A 23,953-nucleotide genomic window follows, 5' to 3' on the forward strand; every position below is an offset into this window, starting at 1 on the left:
ACACAAAAGGAAACAAGGAAGTATTAGGGCAAATGCAGTTCTTAGTCTCTGATACAGTCCCAAATCAAATAGCAGTCTTACTTCAGACAAAGAAACAGCAATAAATCCAGATGCAGACGCGGAGCAGGCACACGGGGAGCAAAAGCATTAGAGTCAGTTTGTTACCAGCAAGAGCTGGCTGCACCTACTTCTGCTTTATAGCCCTGAGTTCCCTCACAGCTGCTTGGGTTGTTCCCAATTACTTAGCTGCATTTCTGGCAGCTAATCTAGCAGAACGACATCTCTGCTCTGTTTCCTTTCGCCTCTCCTGAAATGTGGGTACTTGCAAAGTCTCCTCCTCAGATTCCAACTCACCCTCAGATTCATGAACACTTTCCAGCTCCCCTTCCTCTTCTGAAGAAAAGGAATCCCTAACAATAACAAGATGCATTTCGTCCTATATTATATCTTGGCACCTTCTTTTGTGTGTGTGTTTGTTACCTTCTTATTTCTATTTTCACCACACAGACACACAGGATACTCAATCAAAACACCCCCAACAGATGGCCATCCAGCCTCTGTTGTAATAATTACAACAACAATAGCATATAAATCCTTGCACATCTCTCTAAATAATAAATCCTTGCACATCTCTCTATAACTGCAAATAAAGAGTTAATAATCCTTGGAAACAAAAAAAAATCCTTAAAATATCACCGTCATTTTCCAAAGGAGACTTGAATGCTGCCAGCATGAAAAGTACCCAAATGCTCTTACAATTTATCTTCATTTCACATTCTTTTCATGTTATCAGAAAAGTCAGCCCTGGGTCTTTATTGATGAACCAATCACCAATTAATCAATGGTGACATTCCACTCAACGCCATTCGTTCCATTGCAAAAAATCCACAAACATTACGATGTCGAAATCAAAGAGGAAAAATTCTCATCAAAGGTTGTCTTTCTAGAATGGCATCGGAACGAAGATGTAACAACGCCCGTTGCAGGAAATACCAAAAAGTCATAGCTGAAAAAGGCATAACTCAATCCAATGTGCCCACCAGAAGAAAGAATGGCTCTCGGGAGGGAAAGAGCATATTAGTCTTTGTATGTAATGGGTTTTATTGGCCATATACAAACGATCTTGAAATTGTGTTGCAATGGGAGCAAAGAGAGAAATGTAACACACATCAGAATAGTTTCTATATGGAATAGCTGCCATCTTTACCTGATTGAGTTATTGACGAGTCCCAGTTCAGAGTAAAATCCGACGACTCGCCCTCTTCAACTGAAATGAGAAAAAAATACATCAAATTTAAGAGCAATTGAAGCAAGAGTAAATGCACTGCATTCTACAAAATAACGTACATCCGAGTAAATTCAGTCAGATTAATCGTTTTATTAATTCAGTTGTTATATCTGGTTATATCTTTGCATGAAAAACCCCTCAAATAAGCACTCAAAATTGCCTGCCCCACACCATCATTAATAAAACCTGTCTGTGCGCTGTTGTTTTAAAATTGTTGTCACTACAATTTGAGGTTCTCCCCAGCATGTTGAATTTAGTGTCACCCAGTGCAGTAACTTATGGTATCATCTCCACGGGCTTCTTTTTGTGTTGTAACTAAAATACCAGATCATTTGAGAAAACCAATAGCTATTTTTAAAAATAGCAGCGATAAAGACAACAGTGTGTCCTTGAAGAGCAGTGGTTCCCAACTTTTTTTGACCAGGGACCACTTTGACCAAGGGCTACTTTGACTGGGGACCACTTTGAATGGGGACCACTTGACCAGGGACCACTTTGACCAAGGGCCACTTTGACCGGGGACCACTTGACTGGGGACTTGACCAGAGACCACTTTAACTGGGGACCACTTTAACCAAAGACCACTTGACCAAGGGCCACTTTGTCCAAGGGCCACTTTGACCAGGGACCACTTTGACCGGGGACCACTTGACCAGGGACAAGCTTTGGTCAAGTTTAGATTCAGTTTGGTTGTTCAGGGTTCTGATTCAGAAAATTGCATTGGTTCATTTCTAGCTCTAGTTTCTGATTGTACATTTTTGTAAAAATATGTATTTTTAAAATTTATTTCCAGTAATTATATCCCACCGTTCTCACCCGGAGGGACTCAGGGCGGCTTACAAAATTGGCAATAATTCAATGTCGACAACATAGTTAAAATCATAACAATATATAAAATCCATTAAGAACAATTAAATACAATATAAAATATAAGACATATGGTTAAATCTGTTCATCCAAGGTCCTCATGCTTTATCATAAGTCAGTCCAGGTCGTCTTTGTCGTTTATTCATATGGTGGTAGGTCAGCAAAAATATGAATAATATTAGACATCTTCTGTAGAATTAGGAACAAGAATAGCCGCAGCTCAGTGGCAGACTGCATACTTTCCTTGCAGAAGGGCTGGGAAATACCATATCAGGGAGAACTGGATGTTTAGTCAGTATAGACCAGGTATGGGTAAACTTTTTTGTCTTGGGGCCGCATTGCAGGCCTGGCTGGAAGAGCCGGACCAGGCGAGAAGGGGGACACATGCTGGGTAGGATGGACCCAGGAAAGTGATGGTCCGGGACAGGGTGGGGACAAGGCACAGCAGGGCCCAGGTCATCCTCAGGTAGTCCTCCCCGTGTAAGTACGGGGCTGCTCGCCTCATCATTATGCCAGGAGGAAGGTGAGACATGTAGCGACTGCCCCGATCCTACTCCCCCAATCCTCCTCCCCCAATCCTCAGGCTGTCCTTTTGGCATTATGCCTGGAGGGCGAGACAGGATGCAGCTGAGAGTGATCTGGGGGGTTCTCAGCTGCCACAGGCCTTCCTCGAGCCATGCCGGGAGGAGAAACACGCGGTGACTGAGAGCACTACATAAGGCCCTCAGCTGCCACGTGCCTTCTTCCCCATCTTTTTGGCATAAGGACACATGTCACCATGTCCTTCTGCCAAAAGGACTGGGAAAATGAGGATAGGAGAGACACGTGGTGGCTGAGAGCACTCCAGAGGGCTCTCAGCTGCCACGTGCCTTCCTCCCCATCTTTTTGGCATAAAGACACATGTCACCATATCCTTCTGCCAAGAGAACTGGGAAAATGAGGATAGGAGAGACACGCGGTGGCTGAGAGCACTACAGAAGGTTCTCAGCTGCCACGTGCCTTCTTCCCCCATCTTTTTGGCATAAGGACACAGCATGTCACCATGTCCTTCTGCCAAGAGAACTGGGAAAATGAGTATAGGAGAGACACGCGGTGGCTGAGAGCACTCCAGAGGCCTCTCAGCTGCCACGTGCCCTCCACCCCATCTTTTTGGCATAAGGACACATATCACCATATCCTTCTGCCAAAAGGACTGGGAAAATGAGGCCCTGGTGTGATGTAAGCACCCAGGGGGTTGCATTCGGCCCCCGGGCCGTCAGTTTCCCATGCCTGGTATAGACTATCTAGAGCTAGCAAGACCAATAGTTAGCTCCAAAGTGAGGCAAGCTGCTATGTTCTTATTCAAGTAGAAGAGTAACATCCAACTAAATTTGTCCCATTTAGGAATATCAAAGAACTAGTAGCCAAAACATTAGTTAACTTCTCCCTGACTCCTTAGTACAGTGTTCTGTTGGTTTTCTGATCAACGCTGAATCCGCACTCGTTGTATAAGTCACATACAGGCAAGTCCAAGAGACCCTTTCGCTCTGAAAAGAGCCTCGGCTAAAATGCAATTCTGCAATGTGGGCCGTGTCATTTTAAGTTCATTCACACACAGAGTTTCAACTGGATGTAATGGATGTTTCTTGAACAGACCTTAAAGCAGTTTATGGACTTTAGATTAAATTTTTATATTCTGGAAGTCTACCGCTCCGCTTTCCCCATGGGTCGAAAACAACCTTGTTGCAAGCCTACCAAATTGAAACGGGGAGGGAGGGAGGGAGGGCGAAAAAGAAATTGGAAAAAAAGGAACCTCCCTTTTAATATGAATGATAAATTTACAGTGTTGTCCAATCAATACCCAGCCATTGCAATTTATGGATCTTTGATGGAAAGGTAGATTTATGACAGATCTAGCACACAATTTCACTTTTTTAATGAAGCCAGCACTTAAGAGTCTCACATCTGGGATGCTTCTTATCCAATTACTCTTTTTTTAAAAAAACACAGTACACTAGGAAGGTGTGGAAATGTGTAACGAACTTCACAATATAGAACCGTGAACAAAACAATGAGAATTTTCAATCAATTTGACACAACTTTTTTCCTATCCAATTATTTCCTATCCAGCATTTTACTTCTTTGAGAGCAAATATGGTGCCGGTGGTTTGAATGTTGGAGACCAGGGTTCGATTCCATTTTTGGCCATGGAAACTATTAGGTGACTTTGAGCAATTCATGCATCCTCAACCCCAGAAAACTTTGTGACAAGTTTTTCTTAGGATTGTTATGAGCTAAAAATGCTTTGAAGGCATATGACAACAATAAAAACAATTTTATTTCATTAGTTAAGAGTCATATCGTTCAACAGAGCTCTCCTGCTAACCCTACACACAAACAGGTAGACATAACACACATTCACTTGCGCCAGTTAGCTTTGACAATACAACTGTCCACACAATTCTGGGAAATACTTGCAAAACAAAGTGTTAGCAAGTATATATGATATTTCTTCGCAAACAAGGACTTGTACTGGGAATGACTGACACTATCCTATGAATTGCAGTGCACAGACTTACGAAGTGACCAACCACCACTGTGTCACTATGCTAGCTGTGAAGCAAAGACTTCAGCAAGAGGGATCACTTTGTTGCTGTGAGTTTTCTGGGCTGTATGGCCATGTTCCAGAAGAATGCTTCTTGAACATGGCCATACAGCCTGGAAAACCTGCAGCAACCCAGTGATTTCAGCCATGAAAGCCTTTGACAGCTGTCCTGTTTTGCCTTTCAAGAACAGCCTTAAAACACTGTGGTGAGTAAATGAAAACTGCTTTACTTCAGCAAAATATAAAGTACAGCACACTCCATGGAATAATGCAAAAGGAAGCAAGGAAGTCTTAGGGCAAGCACAGTTCTTAGTCTCTGATAAATTCCCAAATCAAATAGCAGTTTTACTTCAGACAAAGAAACAGCAATAAATCCTTAGGAGCAATTTCCCAGATGCAGACTTGAAGCAGGCACAAGGGGAGCAAAAAGTCAGTTTGTTACCAGCAAGAGCTGGCTGCACCTGCTTCTGCTTTGTAGCCCTGAGTTCCCTCACAGCTGCTAGAGCAGTTCCTAATTAGTCAGCTGCATTTCTGGCAGCTATTCTAGCTGAATGTCTCTGCTCTGTTTCCTTTCGCCTCTCCTGAAATGTGGGTACTTGCAAAATCTCCTCCTCAGATTCCAACTGCCCCTCTGATTCATGAATACTTTCCTGCCCTTCTGAAGAAGAGGAATCCCTAAGAACAACACAGGGAACCCTTTGCAATGACTTGCTTAGTTCGTATCTTCCCTGCTCAGTTCTGTTGCTGAAGCAATTAGTCAATAAAAAGGTCTTCTTTAACTCAACATGAATGAGAAGTTGAGCAACAATCAGAAAACACACACTATGGCTGAGAAGATGGGCATCACTTTTTCAACTTCCACAGCGAAGCAAGCCATGCTTGTATTGATCTTCTCCTTGGAATCGCTCTTAGTCCCCTTTTAATCAAGCTTCATGTCAATCCTCACAGGGCTCATCGCTATCTAAGCAACAGTTCCAGCGAGGGAAATAATCACTCTGAATCCTACAAGGAAAATCAGGGTGATTCATTCAGATGATGCCTTTGATTCTACATCATGGCAGACTCTTGGCTCCACACAACTTCCTCCAAAACATTCACTAAGTTACTTGAAGTATGATAGTACAACTTGGCTATACACTTTGACAAATGGAAAGGGGACTGCTGAACAGTTGGGGAAAGAAACAACTGAGTAATTCCTTAATGAATTGGTCACTGAGGCCTTACTCCTGCTATGAAAAGGTTAACGAAAAGTCAATACTTCTCTGACTCCAAAGAAGTTCAGGATAGTCACTATCAACAGAGTTCTTCTGTTGCAGAGAGTGGGAAATTGGTTCACAGGCACAGATCAACATAATATGTATTTCCATCAAACAATTCTTGTGTGAAATGTAATATACTATTTTCATGTTCTGCCTTTCAAACTTTACATGGAACTCAAAGAGTCTTTACAAAGTGTATGGTGGTGGTTGTGAAGTCTTGGCTCTGCCTTTCCTCTCTTTTGCTTTAGTTTCCCCCTGTTTAGGTTTTCCCAATAAATACCTCCATTTGTATTATTTTTTGGGTGGAGCTTAAAAAACCCTCCAAGAGGCCAGCCTTAGTTGGTTTAGTCCATTTGCCTACACAGAGTTCTCTTGCTAGACTCTTTTCTTTCTGCAATAGAGCTACAGTGTTTAGAGGATTGCGTATTGTCTGGAAATCCTAGGCCTAGCAATCTAAAACAGGGATCCTTAGCACTAAACTCTGCATTTAGCAGTATCCATATACCATCAGTCTCAGTGACAACAGAAGCTTGTGGTCAGCCCAAGTAGAAGATCAAGACAGCCTACAAGCACCAGCTGATAATCTACTGCTTTACATCAGAGGCAAAAGACTTTTAAGGATTCCAGAGAGATGACTGCAACCAGCAAAATCTCTTTTTGTAATGTATTGTTTCAAGTTATCTTACAATAGTCCTGGGTGGAGTTAGCATTTTGTTCTTCCTGTTTTCAGTAAACTAATTTCGTTATCTTTTCATCTTGCCTGAAATGCCTCTGTGTGTTAAGGGTCTTGGTCATATCAGAAAGTATACAGATAGACCCCAAGTAAAGCCAGACACTATAGTTCTCCCAAAGGCTTGGGCATGCCATCTCAGTGGTCATGGCCAGAACCTGTGGTACTATGGTGTGATCCTCATGTTGACAACCTCTTGTTGATGGCAACATCAAAACAAAATCATTACCTATACCATATTTTTACCCTGTATTTGCATCTCAGTCTGCTGAAAAAAAAATAAAAGTATGAAAACTGCAGATGGACACATAGGCCACTTCGATAGATGAGATGTCCTTTTCATTCTTTTTAAAATCTTAATCTTGTTTCAGGAATCAACTATGCTTTGTGGGTATTGTAGCTATTGTGTTTGCAAGACAGGGGCAGATAAAGCAATTTATGCATCCATCCTTGTATATAATTGATCAAAGTTAGTGAATTCGGACTTGGAAAAATTACATTTGTAAGTTGTCTGTTTCTCAGTCTATGCAACGCAGAACAAGCTTCTCTACCATCTTTCTTCTCTAAGTAGGGCTTAGACTGTCTATGTTTACTTTCCATTCTGCAACTAGGTATTAATGGCAATTCCAATTACAGTACAAGTCTTCACCAACATGCATCCATGTGGTCAGTACTGGAGAAGTCAAAGTAAATGGATGCAAAGAATTTTGAAGGAGAATCCATTTGGAGTTGCTATGTGACAGGCAGGGAGAGATTATAAATGTCCACAGACACCAAGAAAGAGTTCCCCATAACAGAGGCTATAGCAGTTATGAAGAACCTGTGTTTGAAATACTGGCAGCAATGGCACTTTTCAACAATGTGACCTTCCCCCAGGCAAAAATGAAAGCGATGGTGCCTGTGGGATTGGAGATTTATATACTTTCTGAAGAAAGGCCTCAATGCCATGAGCCTAAGGGCTCATGGACACACAAGCCCCCAAGACTAAAGATATCAGAAAAACAGTCCAAGGTGGGAACGAACAGTCCAAAGGGAAGAAAAATAAAGGGGGAAACTGAAGGGAAAAGATTAAGTGTGAGCTATTGCACAATTGAGGGCAAAAAAGTTGGAAAAGTTCTGAGTAGCTGTGTGTATGTGCTTTCAAGTCACTTGGCAAGCTATGGAAGCCCCATGAATTTCAGACTTTTCTAAGGCAAGGAATACTTACAGAGGTAGTTTGCCAATTCCTTCCTTCAAACTACAAACTACAATGCTTGATACTAATTGGCAATCTTTCATCCATACTATAGGTTTTTGAACGCACACAAAAATGCCATCTATTTTTCTACACCAGTGGGTCCCAACCTTTTCTTGACCAGGGCCCACTTGACCAAGGGCCACTTTGATCATGGGCCACTTTGACCAGGGCCCACTTTGACCAGGGATCACTTGACCAAGGACCACTTTGATCAGGGCCCACTTGACCAAGGAGCACTTTGACCAAGGACCACTTTGACCAGGGCCTACTTTGACCAGGGATCACTTGACCAAGGACCACTTTGACCAAGGACCACTTTGACCAGGGCCCACTTTGACCAGGGCCCACTTGACCAAGGACCACTTTGACCAGGGCCCACTTTGACCATGGCCCACTTGACCAAGGACCACTTTGATCAGGGCCTACTTTGACCAGGGATCACTTGACCAAGGACCACTTTGACCAGGGCCCACTTTGATCAGGGCCCACTTGACCAAGGACCACTTTGACCAAGGACCACTTTGATCAGGGCCTACTTTGACCAGGGATCACTTGACCAAGGACCACTTTGACCAGGGCCCACTTGATCAAGGACCACTTTGACCAGGGCCCACTTTGACCATGGCCCACTTGACCAAGGACCACTTTGATCAGGGCCCACTTGATCAAGGACCACTTTGACCAGGGCCCACTTGATCAAGGACCACTTTGACCAGGGCCCACTTTGACCATGGCCCACTTGACCAAGGACCACTTTGATCAGGGCCTACTTTGACCAGGGATCACTTAACCAAGTAATTGTCAAGGGCCCCAGAGGAACCCTCTGACGGGACTTCAACCATATCAATGTGGAGCTCCGTCTTTTGGGGAAGAAGCACAGGAATCTGTGTGTTGACAAATGGTGGGGTAACAGAAAAGAGCTAGCAACAGTCTGCACAATTTGTAGTCACGTTCAGAACATGATCAAGGGTGTCACGCTGGGTTTTCGTTACAAGATGAGGTCTGTCTATGCTCACTTCCCCACCAACATGGTTATACAGGAGACTGGCTCTCTTGTAGAAATCCGTAACTTTCTTGGAGAAAAGTTCATCCGCCAGGTGCGCATGAGGCTAGGTGTCAATTGTATAGTATCTCAAGCCCAGAAGGATGAACTGATCATTGAAGGAAATGATATTGAATTGGTATCCAATTCAGCTGCCTTAATCCAGTAGGCCACCACAGTCAAGACCAAAGATATCAGAAAATTCTTGGATGGTATCTATGTCTCTGAGAAGGGAACTGTACAACAATAGATCTAACAGTGACAAACCTGGGCAGACCATACTTTTAGCCTTCAGCCCACAGTTGGACATCATGTGGAGTAAATAAACTCTCTCTCTCTCTCTCTCTCTCTCTCTCTCTCTCTCTATATATATATATATATATATATATATATATATATATATAAGCAACCAAGGACCACTTTGACCAGGGTCCACTTGACCAAGGAACACTTTGACCAGGGACCATTGACTAGGGACCACTCTCCAACAGTAGTACCAAAAGAGCTATGAATTGGTCTTTGGTTGAATTTAGATTCAGTTTGGTTATTTGGGGTGCTGATTCAGAAAATTGTATTGGATTGATCACGTCAGTTCTAGTTTCTGATACAGAACATATGCCATCCAGTAGTCGCCATCTGCTCGTCCACAGAAACCCATATTTAATAATCTAGAGCTGATGTCGTCTATCCAATGCAATGGTCAGCTCTGCAGAATGGAGTGAAAATAAAATAAAATAAAATAAAATAAAATAAAGAGGAAGGAGGTTAGCGGGTTGGATTTTTGTTCTTGTGGCTCACTACTGGGGTGCGGCCCACAGGTTGAGCACCACTGTTCTACACAAATGACTTTTCCAACATTTGAGATTGGTTGCATACTGGGAAGAAATTGTGAGATTCACACTGGTCTATTATTTTTCCCAGTGAAGTTTCCAAAAAGTCAGAAATCTAGGTTTTGTTGACTGTGAACAAAAAATAGCATCCTACTGTATACCTAGACTTTCTTCCAAACAGAGCCAAGCAGCTACCTTATTTCTAGTTGGCCCCTATTATAAAGAGATGAGATGCTCAGCCATCTGAATTCACTGATCAGAGAGAATTATATCTAAGTGCTAGCAATAAACATATGTAACCAATGAAGGAACGTTTCAAAAACTTTGCATTAGGAAAACACTGGAGATCAGAGTAGCCTTTGAGCGGGAGATCAGCTTTAGTAGAACAAGGAAGCCAAATTGGTTGAGAAGAAGCTCTGAAATAAAATTAAAGGTTTACTGACAGAATGCCCCGATTCTGATGTGCTTTGGCTCCCCTCCTGAGCATATGGAGGAGGAAGCTGTTACAACCCTAAAAGGGAAAACAACTCTGTGTCCACAAGGAAGACAGCAAGTAACATTACTATCATAGTTTGAAGCAGTCCTGATTAATCCTCTTCTTAAGTAGACCATCTGGACATTACTAAAGGCCAATTCATGTTACTGGAGTGGTTTGGGAACCATTCCATCACGACTGTTCTCATACTGCTCTGATTAACATCTGTAGGATGAATCCATGCAAGTTGGATAACTAAAGGGTTGACTTCCAAATGTCAACACCATTGGCCCTTGAGAGGTGGATAAGACAGGCACTGGAAGCAACGTTGCCAACCACCCAACCCATGCACTTCTTTCCTACAAACATTCCTATGGCATCATGGTAAGTATGGACATGGGGCACAGCTCAGTAATACAACAGGCTTTTGATTTTTATGGGAGTTAGGAGCACAGGGCTGCAAATGAAAGTGGAAAAATCTCATTAAAAATACTTTAGTGTCTGAGAAGTAATCTCTGGGTCCTCCACTGCGACTCTATGCTCAACTTCTTCTGGGCGTTGACCACAGAATCACGCTGGAGGACCTAGATATATCTAAAGAAGTGTTTCCTCTAGGGATTTCTACATCATCCAGCACAACTTGACAGTCAACTTCCAGCAGAAGTTGATTTTAGAGTTGTGCTGGAAGATCTAAAGTAGTGGTTCCCAACCTTTGGCCCTCCAGGTGTTTTGGACCTCAATTCCCAGAAATCCCAGCCAGTTTACCAGTTTACCAGCTGAAGTCCAAAACACCTGGTTGGGAACCACTGATCTAAAGATTCCATGTGATAACATATTAATGAAATATGTGAATAATCAAATCCTACGAACATTACTATGGCATCATGTTAAGTAGATATGGTGCTCAGCTCAGCAATACAACAGGCTTTTGATTTTTATGGGAGCCAGGAGCACAGGACTGCAAATGAAAGTGGAAAAATCTCATAATACTTTTGTGTCTGAGAAGTAATCTCTGGGTTCCCCAGTGCACCTCTATGCTCAACTTCTTCTGGACGTTGACCACAGAATCACGCTGGAGGACCTAGATATATCTAAAGAAGTGTTTCCTCTAATTTCTACATCATCCAGCACAACTTGAAAGTCAACGTCCAGCAGAAGTTGATTTTAGAGTTGTGCTGGAAGATCTAAAGTAGTGGTTCCCAACCTTTGGGCCTCCAGGTGTTTTGGACCTCAATTCCCAGAAATCCCAGCCAGTTTGCCAGTTTACCAGCTGAAGTCCAAAACACCTGGAGGCCCAAAGTTTGGGAACCACGGATCTAAAGATTCCAAGTGATAACATATTAATGAAATATGTGAATAATCAAATCCTACGAACATTACTATGGCATCATGGTAAGAAGATATGGTGCTCAGCTCGGCAATACAACAGGCTTTTGATTTTTATGGGAGTCAGGAGCACAGGACTGCAAATGAAAGTGGAAAAATCTCATAATACTTTTGTGTCTGAGAAGTAATCTCTGGGTTCCCCAGTGCACCTCTATGCTCAACTTCTTCTGGATGTTGACCACAAAATCACGCTGGAGGACCTAGAAATATCTAAAGAAGTGTTTCCTCTAGGGATTTCTATATCATCCAGCACAACTTGACAGTCAACTTCCTGCAGAAGGTGACCTTAGATTTGTGCTGGAGGATCTAAAGTAGTGGTTCCCAACCTTTGGGCCTCCAAGTTTTCTGGACCTCAACTCCCAGAAATCCCAGGCATCTTACCAGCTTACCAGCCGAAGTCCAAAACACCTGAAGGTCCAAAGGTTGGGAACCACTGATCTAAAGATTCCAAGTGATAACATATTAATGAAATATGTGAATAATCAAATCCACAAAAGTTACCGTATATACTCGAGTATAAGCCGACCCAAATATAAGCCGAGGCACCTAATTTTACCACAAAAACTGGGAAAAGTTATTGACTCGAGTATAAGACGAGGGTGGGAAATGCAGCAGCTACGGGTCAATTTCAAAAATAAAAATAGATATTAATAAAATTGCATTATTCGAGGCATCAGTAGGTTAAATGTTTTTGAATATTTATATAAAACTGTAATTTAAGATAATAATAAGACTTTAATAAGATAAGACTGTCCAACTCTGAATACCTATAAACTCAAGTATAAGCTGACCTGAATAGAAGCCAGCCAGGACCCTCACTTGAGTATAAGCCGAGGGGAGCATTTTCAGCCCTAAAAAAAGGCTGAAAAACTATGCTTATACTCGAGTGTATACAGTAATCCCACAAATATGGGATATACTATACTATATACTAAAAATATTGGGGATGCACCTGGTTCAGGCTGCTTTTCTATATCACACTGACCAAATTCCATCCCTAATCTTATTAATATTAATATAATAACAATAATAATACTAATAATGTTATTTCTAGACCACTCACTCTCCCAGAAGGGTCTCAGAAAAAAGGCAAACATTGAAGGTCCAAAATAATACAAACACATCAAAAATCAAAGTAATATACAATAATAACAGTAAACTTATAGCAAAAGAATTAAAACAGTATAAAATAATACAACAGACATTATAACACTAATAACATGGATTAACATTAACACATATACCCTTTAAGACAATTAAAATAAGTTAGAAATTGCTATCATAGGTGTTCATTTAAAATATGCCATAGGTGAAAATACGTTAGCCAGCAATCAGATGGAATTAATTTAAAGTATCCTAATCCTAATCCTTTCCATATGCTAAAATGTGTAAGTGCACCAAAATATCACGATATATTGAAAACATTGACTACAAAAATGGCTTGGATAATCCAGAAGCTTGGATAAGCGAGGCTTGGATAAGTGAGACTCTACTGTATTGGGGACTGGAACTCATTGTGGATGAAGAAGTCTACCTGATATGATAAAACTGTAAGAAAAAGCAGCAACAGAAGTTCAGCCTTTGTAGCACATCATGTTTTTTTTTCCTAAATTGGAACAATAAATGACCATTCTTTCACTGGCTTAGCTGCGCATTCATGAAAGCCAAAAGGAATATTAAGAGAGAGAGAAAAAATGCAGGCCAAGAACTTGGACAGCACTGCCTCAAATCATCCATATGTTCTGTGGCTTCCAGTGTGAAACTTCCAAGAGCCAGTACAGACAGCATTATGAACAAGTAGTTTTTTAAAAAATAAGATAGACTTAAATGTACAAGAAATGCTTGGCTCATACCATCAAAGACACAACATTTAATGAAAGGAAAAAAAGACAACGAGTCCTACTAGAAGGTATGGAAATAAGCTGCAATGCCTGTTATTTCAAAGGCCTATTGCAAGTCAAGAAAACAAAGCAAGGAATTAATAGTGAATATTAGTTTTCCAGACAAGGAAGAGCTTGAAAATGTTGCTAATATTCTTCTACTTTACTGGCTTGGGATTTGGGGGAATTATAAAGTACTAGCTTTGCCCGGCCACGCGTTGCTGTGGCTTATGGAAATCCTTTGTTGGCCAGGTGGAATAGCAGTGAATAGCCTTGCAGCCTCAAAGCCTGGAGTAGCTGGAGCTTTTTGTTGTATGAACGTAGAGGCATGGATGAGGGGTTTTGCTGCCAAGTTTAGTGTTTCTGAGATGTGTAGTTTTGTTGTTTTGTCCTAGGCCGAAATTTCATTACCCTTCTATATATATAAAAGAGTGATGGAATCATGGCAGCGGACAAAACAACAAAACTAAACACCCCACAACCTCAAAAATTGACAGCACAACCCCTCATCCACGCCTCTGGGTTGATACAACAAAAAGAAAAGAAAAATAAAGTCCTAATTAGAGGGAGAAGAATAATTGTTTTTATCCAATTGCTGCCAGTTAGAAGGCTAAGCTCTGCCCACTTGGTCTCCTAGCAACCCACTCAGCCCAGGGGACAGGCAGAGTTAGGCCTCACTTAGGCCTCTTCCACACTACCTATAAAATACAGATTATCAGATTTTAACTGGATTACAGTATATGGCAGTGTAGACTCAAGCTATATAACCCATTTATAATCTTATATTATCTGCTTTGAACTGGATTATCTTGACTCCACACTGCCATATAATCCACTTCAGTGTGCATTTTATCCAGCTGTGTAGAAGGGGCCTCATATAATCCAGTTCTAAGCAGATAATATAAGATTATACATATAATATGTAATAATTACTGTGATATAATAATACAGAACAATATAATCTCTAAAATCAGGACAGTAAATAAAGAACAACACTCTGAAAGCATAAGCCACAGCAACGCGTGGCCGGGCAAAGCTAGTTTATATATATAGATTGACATTTTACATGAGACACCGTGGTGTAACGTATTGGGTAGTGGACTAGGATTCCTGGAAACATAGGTTTAAATACTCTCTTGGTTGAGAAAACCCAGAGTGTCCTTGGACAAGTCACATTCTTCCAGCCCCAGAAGAAGACAATGGACACATTTTGCAAGGAAACACCTCGTTTCTCACTACATGTCCAAGCATATTGTTCTCCTCAAGTGCCAGGGAAAACTGAAGGAGTTACCTTGGCAAACAGTGACAGCCATAATGCTACATGAGCAGAAGAGGGATATTTTGACTCTGTGCATGAATATCTAGGGTTCGCTATTACCCACTGTTACATATATCCATGCAAAGTCTTGGAACTCTATCTATTCATGTATAAGTCTAGAAAATTCAATCCCAAAAACCTGGGATTTATCCAGGGGTCAACGCAAGGACTGTACCTGAATTCTAACCAAAAAAGGAACCATCTCTGAATAGAATGGTGTAACTCAAGAGGTTAGTCCATCCTCTGAGGAATTAAGAGGGAGTGTCAACACTCTCCACCGTATTGTTAATTCTGACTTTCTTAAATGTCTGGTCAAAGAAAATGGCACAGAAATAGTTCAAGTTCTTTTCCTTCTTGATATGACTCTCAGCCTATCCAAAGGTTACATCAAAATTTTGATCCCAAAACCTGACCTATGACTTATACATATGGGTATGAGGATTATACTGTATATACCAGGCACCGGCAAACTTGGGCCCTCCAGGTGTTAGAAATTCTGGGAGTTGAAGTCCAAAACACTTGGAAGGCCCAAGTTTGCCCATGCCTGGTATATACAGTATAATCCTCATACCCATGTGTATAAGTCATAGGTCAGGTTTTGGGATCAAAATTTTGATGTAACCTTTGGATAGGTTAAGAGTCATACTAGAGATGTGCACGAAAATGTTTCTTTCGTTTCCTTCATGCTATCGTTTCATTTCGACCATTTGTCTACACAAAACGTATGACGACATTGTCATAGGAAACGAGAGGCAACACGAAAATGAAAGCCGCACAGTCATCATACTTCCTTTTGTTTTCCTTTTGTTTCGGCCCATAACAATAATCAGATACTGACAGAGGGCTGCTTTCCCATTAGAGCTGATGTGTACCAATGGGTGTTAATAATATTAATATTAATAATGCTAGTTACTAAGCTAAGTCTGAGAGAAAGTTGCTTCCCCATGACATCTGATGTATACTAACCAATGTTAATAATAATATTAATATTAATAACAATAGTTACTCTGGGACCCTAAGTTGAGTCTGAGAGAGGGTTGCTTCCCCATGACATCTGATGTGTGCCAATGGGTGTCAATAATAATATTAATATTAATATCAATAGTTACTCTGGGACCCTACGTTGAGTATGAGAGGGGGTTGCTTCGCCATGACATCTGATGTGTACCAATGGATGTTAATAATAATATTAATATTAATAACAATAGTTACTCTGGGACCCTAAGCTGAGTCTGAGAGAGGGTTGCTTCCCCATGACAGCTGATGTGTACCAATGGGCGTTAATAATAATAATATTAATAATAATAATAGTTACTCTGGCACCCTAAGCTGGGTCTGAGAGAGGTCTACTTCCCCATGACTACTGATGTGTACTAATGGGTGTTAATAATATTAATATTAATAACAATAGTTATTCTGGGATCCTAAGCTGGGTCTGAGAGGGCTGCTTCCACATGACAGCTGATGTGTACCAATGGGTGTTAATAGTAATATTAATATTAATAACAATAGTTACTCTGGGACCCTAAGTTGAGTCTGAGAGAGGGTTGCTTCCCCATGACAGCTGATGTGTGCCAATGGGTATTATTATTATTATTATTATTATTATTATTATTATTATTATTAACAACAACAACAACAACAACACTACTCTGAGGAAGACCTAAATGTCTTGGTGGGCTAAAAGGGGTCGAAATGCCCTCTGTGTGTGCTGATTTTTACTCCTCTATCCCAAAAACCAAGTTGGGGGGGGGGGGGGGGGGGAGCCTCGGAAGCCTTCCCATTGCAGCCAATGGTCCAATTTTTTTTGTAAGCTAGACAAAAATTCTATTCATATAAGCACCCCATTTTCGAAAATGGGGACAAATACAAAACTGATACAAAATGAATGACACTAAACAAAACGAACAGCGATTCCATACAAATGCACACCACTAATATATACACAGTTCTCCAGGTGTTTGTTCTCATTTCAAGATTCCTGTCTTGTGCCCAAAGGACCAGGTCCTGAGGTTCAGTCCATACCCTAAGATTTGGGAAGTGAACTGGATGCTGCATTTGCTGGCTAATTTAGTACTTTGCTCAATTTGAACATGTTTTTAGATTCACAAGTCTGCACTGGAGAGGTTTCCTTCTCAGCTCCAACGCTTTAAGGGTTTCTTTTGTGCGAAAGAGCAGGAGTCTGGCCATCCCATAAAGCTCCCCGCAAGGCTCAGTGTGGGACGTGGCCCTTTGCCAGGCTTCTCCCTGCCACCCTTTAATGGGCCCATTATATGCCACCTCTTTCATGACCGGGCAGGCCCGTGAAGGAGACAAGAGGGCATTTTACACGGCTTATTTAGCCAGTTCAGAGCCTAAAACTCACACAGGTTCTTGGGCTGTTTTTCTCCAAAGCCTTAATGGGACTGGCAGAGAGAGGGGGGTTGTGGGTTTTGTTCTGTCTGCAAAAAACAACACACACTGGGAGGAAGACAAAATCTAGACAGCTAAAACACTCCGGGTCAAGTGGGAAGCAACAAAAGGGAAAGTGAAAGAGTGACGTCCAGGAAGAAATTCAAGGAGAGGTAGACAAAGGCTATTTTTTTAAGATAGCAAAGAAGACAAAATAAGTCGTGCCATTAGGTTTATCCAAAGAAGGCTTAATTATGGGTGATTAAATCCTACAGGACATTAATATTCCAATGAAATCTGCCTCATTTCCGACTTTCCAGACGAAAAATGAAAATCGGTATTTAGAATGAATTCGGAAATCATACCAAATGCATAGCTAAGCTTCCATAACTATAATGTGAAGTGAAATCCAAATTGGGGGGGAAATCATGCTTTCTAATCCACAAGTCAATCAGGATTTTATTAAAAGGAGAGAATAGTTTTATGTGAATTTGCAATCCATGATACACAAATTGATATAACACACAGTAGCCTTTGCTGGTCGCTGCACAGAGGTTGGATTGTGGTCTGGTTTACTACAAAAAGTCTTCAAAGATGCCCATTAACCTGCTTCAATGCACAGCTAAAGACTTAACAAGGTTTGCGCATGAGCCAAAGCAGCAGCAGGGTTTTATACAACTTGATCAGCACAATAAAGATTTTGAAACCATCTACTTCACTTGGCACAACATACCAGCAACTCAACCATTATCTATGACTGACTACACATATGGCTCAGACAGTAAGTTGGATGTGGCAGAAGGCAGTGTGCCACATCCATCGCCATAGTCTGCCTGGTGATAAGCCCAACACACATGTTCAGGTTTGGCCCCACAAACTCACCCCACCCAATATTCTAATTTTAAGTTTCCAATTACAACTTGTCAATAAATACATGTACAGTGGGTAAAAATACCTCTAAAAATCAAAATCTGAAACACACTTCAAACTACGATTCTCGGCTTTGAGTTGGAAGGCAAGCTACCATGGTTTGCTCATTCCTAAACCACAGGCAATAAGTAAAGTTTGCATGCAAAAACCATGATTCCCAGTTATAGTTTGGAAGATAAGCTACCATGGTTTGCTCATTCCTAAACCACAGGCAATAAGTAAAGTTTGCATGCGAAAACCATGATTCCCAGTTATAGTTTGGAAGGCAAGCTACCATGGTTTGCTCATTCCTAAACCACAGGCAATAAGTAAAGTTTGCATGCGAAAACCATGATTCCCAGTTATAGTTTGGAAGGCAAGCTACCATGGTTTGCTCATTCCTAGATTATGAACTTTAGGTAAAATCTTGCATAGGAAAACCAAGATTCCCAATTATAACTTGGAAGATGAGCTACTTTGTTCATTCATAGACCACAAACTTTAAATGAACCTTTGCAAGAGAAAGCCATGATTCCTGGTTCTGGCTTGGAAGTATTGCCATGGTTTGATCATTCATAAACCATAAACTTTAAGTGAAAAACATAGCATGAGAAAACCATGATTCCCGGTTAAAGTTTGGAAGGCAAGCTACCATGGTTTGCTCATTCCTAGATTATGAACTTTAGGTAAAATCTTGCATAGGAAAACCAAGATTCCCAATTATAACTTGGAAGATGAGCTACTTTGTTCATTCATAGACCACAAACTTTAAATGAACCTTTGCAAGAGAAAGCCATGATTCCTGGTTCTGGCTTGGAAGTATTGCCATGGTTTGATCATTCATAAACCATAAACTTTAAGTGAAAAACATAGCATGAGAAAACCATGATTCCCAGTTAAAGTTTGAAAGGCAAGCTACCATGGTTTGCTCATTCCTAGATTATCAACTTTAGGTAAAACCTTGCATAGGAAAACCAAGATTCCCAATTATAATTTGGAAGATGAGCTACTTTGTTCATTCATAGACCACAAACTTTAAATGAACCTTTGCAAGAGAAAGCCATGATTCCTGGTTCTGGTTTGGAAGAATTGCCATGGTTTGATCATTCATAAACCATAAACTTTAAGTGAAAAACATTGCACGAGAAAACCATATTTTCAGTTATAGTTTGGAAGGCAAACTAACATGGTTTGCTCATTCATAGACCATAGGCTTGAAGTGAACCTTTTCATGAGAAAGCCATGATTCTCAGTTATGGTTTGGAAGGAAAGCTACCATAGTTTGCTCATTTATACACTGCAGAATTTAAGCAAATCTTTACATGAGAAAGTCATGATTCTCAGTTGTGGTTTGGAAAGCAAGCAACTATAGTTTGCTCACCTATACACTGCAGACTTTAAGCAAATATTTGTATGAGAAAGCCATGATTCTCAGTTATGGTTTGGAAGGCAAGCAACCATAGTTTGCTCATCTATACACTGCAGACTTTAAGCGAATATTTGTATGAGAAAGCCATGATTCTCAGTTGTGGTTTAGAAGGCAAGCAACTATAGTTTGCTCACCTATACATTGCAGACTTTAAACGAATCTTTGCATGATAAAGCCATGATTCTCAGTTATGGTTTGGAAGACAAGCAACCGTAGTTTGCTCATTTATACACTGCAGACTTTAAGCGAATCTTTGCATGAGAAAGCCATGATTCTCAGTTATGATTTGTAACTACCATAGTTTGCTTATTCACAACACAAGATGCTGCAGAGTTGAACAATGTGCAGTGGAAGTAACTTCAAACTAAGGATGAGATTTTTTATTTTTTTTTTGCATTAGAACAATCTGTATCATGCATGTTGGGGAGGGCTGAATATATTTGCAATTTTGTGGGGGTCTTGCGCCCCAACCCTGTCAATGTGGAGAGCTTACTGTACACCAAACAACGTTCTTAATATTAACCAAATAAAGTTGTAGAACAGCAGTTCTCAACCTGTGGGTCACAGCCCCTTTGAGGGTCCAACAACCCTTACACAGGGGTTGCTTAAGACCATTGGAAACATATTTCTGATGGTCTTAGGAACCGAGACCCCGACAACTTTTTCCTGCCAGGAGCAGCTGGTTAGTAGCCGGCTGTAATAAATCACTACTGACCGAGAGGTCACGAGTTCGAAACCAGACCGGGTTGGATTGAGCACCTGACCATTAAATAGCCTAGCTCATTGTTTACCTAAGCAACCTAAAAGACAGTTGCATCTGTCAAGTAGGAAAATTTAGGGACCGCTAATGTGGGGGAGGCTAATTTAACTAATTTATGTCACCATAAAAACGTCCAGCAGTGTGCATGCGGCAGAATGAGGAAGTACTCCATCAAGGACTTGGTGTCACAAGTGGATGATGAAGCGCCAGCTCCCCCTGTGGCCGGAATCGAGCATACCCTCATGAAGCCCGAAGCTGGAAAATGTTAAATAGCCTCTGTGTCTCTGTCTGTATGTTGTATGTCTAATGGCATCAAATGTTTGCCATGTACATGTACATTGTGATCCGCCCTGAGAAGGGCAGAATATAAATAATGTAAATAAAATAAAATAAACAATGAAAATACAATCTGCATATCAGATATTTACATTACGATTCAAAACAGTAGCAAAATTACAGCTGTGAAGTAGCAACAAAAATAATTTTATGTTTGGGGGTCACCACAATATGAGGAACTCTACGAAAGGATCGCGGCATTTGGAAGGTTGAGAACACCGTTGTAAAAGATTAGTGTATCAACTACCAAGAATAGGGCTTTCTAGCTGTACCTTTAAGAACCTTTAAACAAAACAAAACAAAAACCCTTTCTCTGTAAGCTTCAATGTCTGGTTCCCTACAACCTCCCCAATATTCTTGCTCGCTCCCAGCAACTTGTAATAACTTTTTATGAAAGAGCTTTTAAAGAACAACATGGCATGGTGGAGAGAGGTCTTGGTTTTGAAGTGGGAGATCCGAAGCTGTAAATCTCCCTGGGTGGCCTGGGTCACCAGCAATTTAACACAAGTTCTCACAAGGTTGAGAACACAGAAAGTGCTATAAAGGCCATTAATAATATAAGCAAACCCTCTATACTGGTGGTATCTGCAAAAGGGAAAAAAAAGAACACCACAACCCCATTGGACATAATCCAGTTCCAAATGTGCCTCGACAGCAATGCAAATAGTGCATATAGTTTCACACTTATTATTGAAAAGCAAACGGACGTGAGGCTCTAACTTCGCTTTCCGAAATTATTAATGTGTTGCTAACTTTCTAGCAATGTAGATTTAAGGAAAGGCACACACACATCAGTCACTCTCTCGCATGTTCATTTGATTCTGAAATTAAAGTCTGCCTCGACAGTGAAGCCCGTTAAATCATTCCTGGAATAATAAATCAATCTCCACCCAGATTTCCACACCTCGGCCTTGTAAAGAAAAATACACACCACATTTTATTGCTAATCCTTGGAAGTTGCAGTGCTTTTTTCCCCACCAGTCTGCTATTCATTTCTGACTGAGTAGCACAGGAAAAGGGGAAAGAGGCCATTTTTCCTGACTGGCTGTTTAAACACACATTTTTTGAGACAGCTGCTTCCTCCAGCCACTGGCACCGCGTTTCTTGGAAGCAAGAAACGGTGCTGATTCAGCACCTCCAACACACGCAAAGCCGGACACAAATCACCCCTGATTCACAGCCCAGTTGCTACTGGAACAGAAAACAGAGAGAGGACCAAGATGGGTCAAAGCAAAACGCAGGAATACAAACACCAAAGTTCAAAAACCATGGCGCTCAAAAGCAGTCCTTGTTTGAGCTACTGTTGATGGTCCCACCAAGGGAGGACTTTGAGGAATAAGCGTGCCTCTAAACTGTGGATATAATAACAACAACAACAACAACAACAACAACAACATGACCTGAAGCTGTATGGGAAAACGGAAACTGAAATCCAGTCTCTGACTAACACTGTCCGAATTTTTAGCACTGATATCCGCATGTAGTTTGGCTTGGACAAATGTTCGACAGTGGCATTGAAGAAGGGAAAAATCATTGAAAGTGAGCCTAATGGCCAAGCAATAAAGTGTCATTAGCCAGAGACCTATAAATATCTGGGCATATTACAGCTAGACAACATCAAGCATGAACATGTGAAGATTGTGGTCAGCAAAGAATACACACAAAGGGTCAGAAAAATTCTCAAAAGCAGCTCAATGGAGGCAACACCATCAAGGCCATAAACACCTGGGCCATACCTGTCATAAGATATACTGCTGGCATCATAAACTGGACACAGGTGGAACTGGACAATTTGGACAGAAAAACAAGAAAACTCATGACCAGTTGACCGGCTATATCTGCCTAGAAGATCAGGGGGCAGAGGACTCTTACAAGTAAAACAAGCAGTCAAAGAAGAAGAACATGCCCTGGCAGAATATGTAAAGCAAAGTGAAGAACCTGCTTTGATTGAAGTCAAAAATCAGAAACTTCTCAAAGCACAGCAGACAAAAAACCAGTACAAGAAAGCCACACTACAAACTAGAGCTGACAGCTGGCACAACAAAACATTACATGGAAAGTTCCTTGACAAAATTGAAGGAAAAGCTGATAAGGAGAAGACCTGGCTCTGGCTCACGAATGGGACCCTGAAGAAGGAGACAGAAGGCCTGATCCTTGCAGCCCAGGAGCAAGACATCAGGACAAAGGCAATTCAGGCCAAGATCGAAAAATCAGCTGATGACCCAAAATGCAGACTGTGCAAGGAAACAGATGAAACCATTGATCATATCCTCAGCTGCTGTAAGAAAATTGCACAGACAGACTACAAACAGAGGCACAACTATGTGGCCCAAATGATTCATTGGAACTTATGCCTCAAGTACCACCTCCCAGCAGCAAAGAACTGGTGGGATCACAAACCTGCAAAAGTATTGGAAAATGAGCACGCAAAGATATTGGGGGACTTCCGAATCCAGACTGACAAAGTTCTGGAACACAATACACCAGACATCACAGTTGTGGAAAAGAAAAAGGTTTGGATCACTGATGTTGCCATCCCAGGTGACAGTCACATTGACGAAAAACAACAGGAAAAACTCAGCCGCTATCAGGACCTCAAGATTGAACTTCAAAGACTCTGGCAGAAACCAGTGCAGGTGGTCCCGGTGGTGATGGGCACACTGGGTGCCGTGCCGAAAGATCTCAGCCGGCATTTGGAAACAATAGACATTGACAAAATCACGATCTGCCAACTGCAAAAAGCCACCCTGCTGGGATCTGCACGCATCATCCGAAAATACATCCCACAGTCCTAGACACTTGGGAAGTGTTCGACTTGTGATTTTGTGAAACGAAACCCAGCATATCTATCTTGTTTGCTGTGTCATACAACGTCGTTGTGTCAATAATAATAATAATAATAATAATAATAATAATAATAATGTGGTTTAATGGGTGTTAATAATATATTAATATTAATATTAATAGCAGTGGTTATTCTGGGACCCTAAGCTGGGTCTGAGAGAGGGTTGCTTCCCCCTGACAGCTGATGTGTGCCAATGGATGTTAATAATAGTAGTAGTAGTAGTAATAATAATAATAATAATAGTACTCTGGGGAAGACCCAAACATTTTAAAAATGGATGGGCTAAAAGGGGTCAAAATGGCTTCAGTTGTGACGATTTTCACCCCTCTAGCCCAAAAAAATGAAGCCCTCCCATTGCAGCCAATGGATCGAAAATTTTCATTTTTT

At 41.2% G+C, this 23,953-nt stretch overlaps 1 protein-coding gene and 1 pseudogene across 2 annotated transcripts in view; one reads left to right on the top strand and one right to left on the bottom strand.

Moving 5' to 3' along the window:
• znf423 (zinc finger protein 423) overlaps positions 1-23,953 on the bottom strand; it is a 499,271-nt gene that overhangs the window by 385,905 nt on the left and 89,413 nt on the right. For both annotated transcript variants that reach the window (XM_062961910.1, XM_062961911.1), the window contains exon 2: positions 1,208-1,267. In XM_062961910.1, coding sequence (XP_062817980.1) covers positions 1,208-1,267 — 60 coding nt within the window. The remainder of the gene's footprint in view (positions 1-1,207; positions 1,268-23,953) is intronic.
• Positions 7,572-9,257, top strand: LOC100560721 (large ribosomal subunit protein uL6-like; annotated as a pseudogene).

This window comes from Anolis carolinensis, unplaced genomic scaffold (genome assembly GCF_035594765.1).
Source record: "Anolis carolinensis isolate JA03-04 unplaced genomic scaffold, rAnoCar3.1.pri scaffold_9, whole genome shotgun sequence".
In the NCBI taxonomy this organism is placed as follows: domain Eukaryota; kingdom Metazoa; phylum Chordata; class Lepidosauria; order Squamata; family Dactyloidae; genus Anolis; species Anolis carolinensis.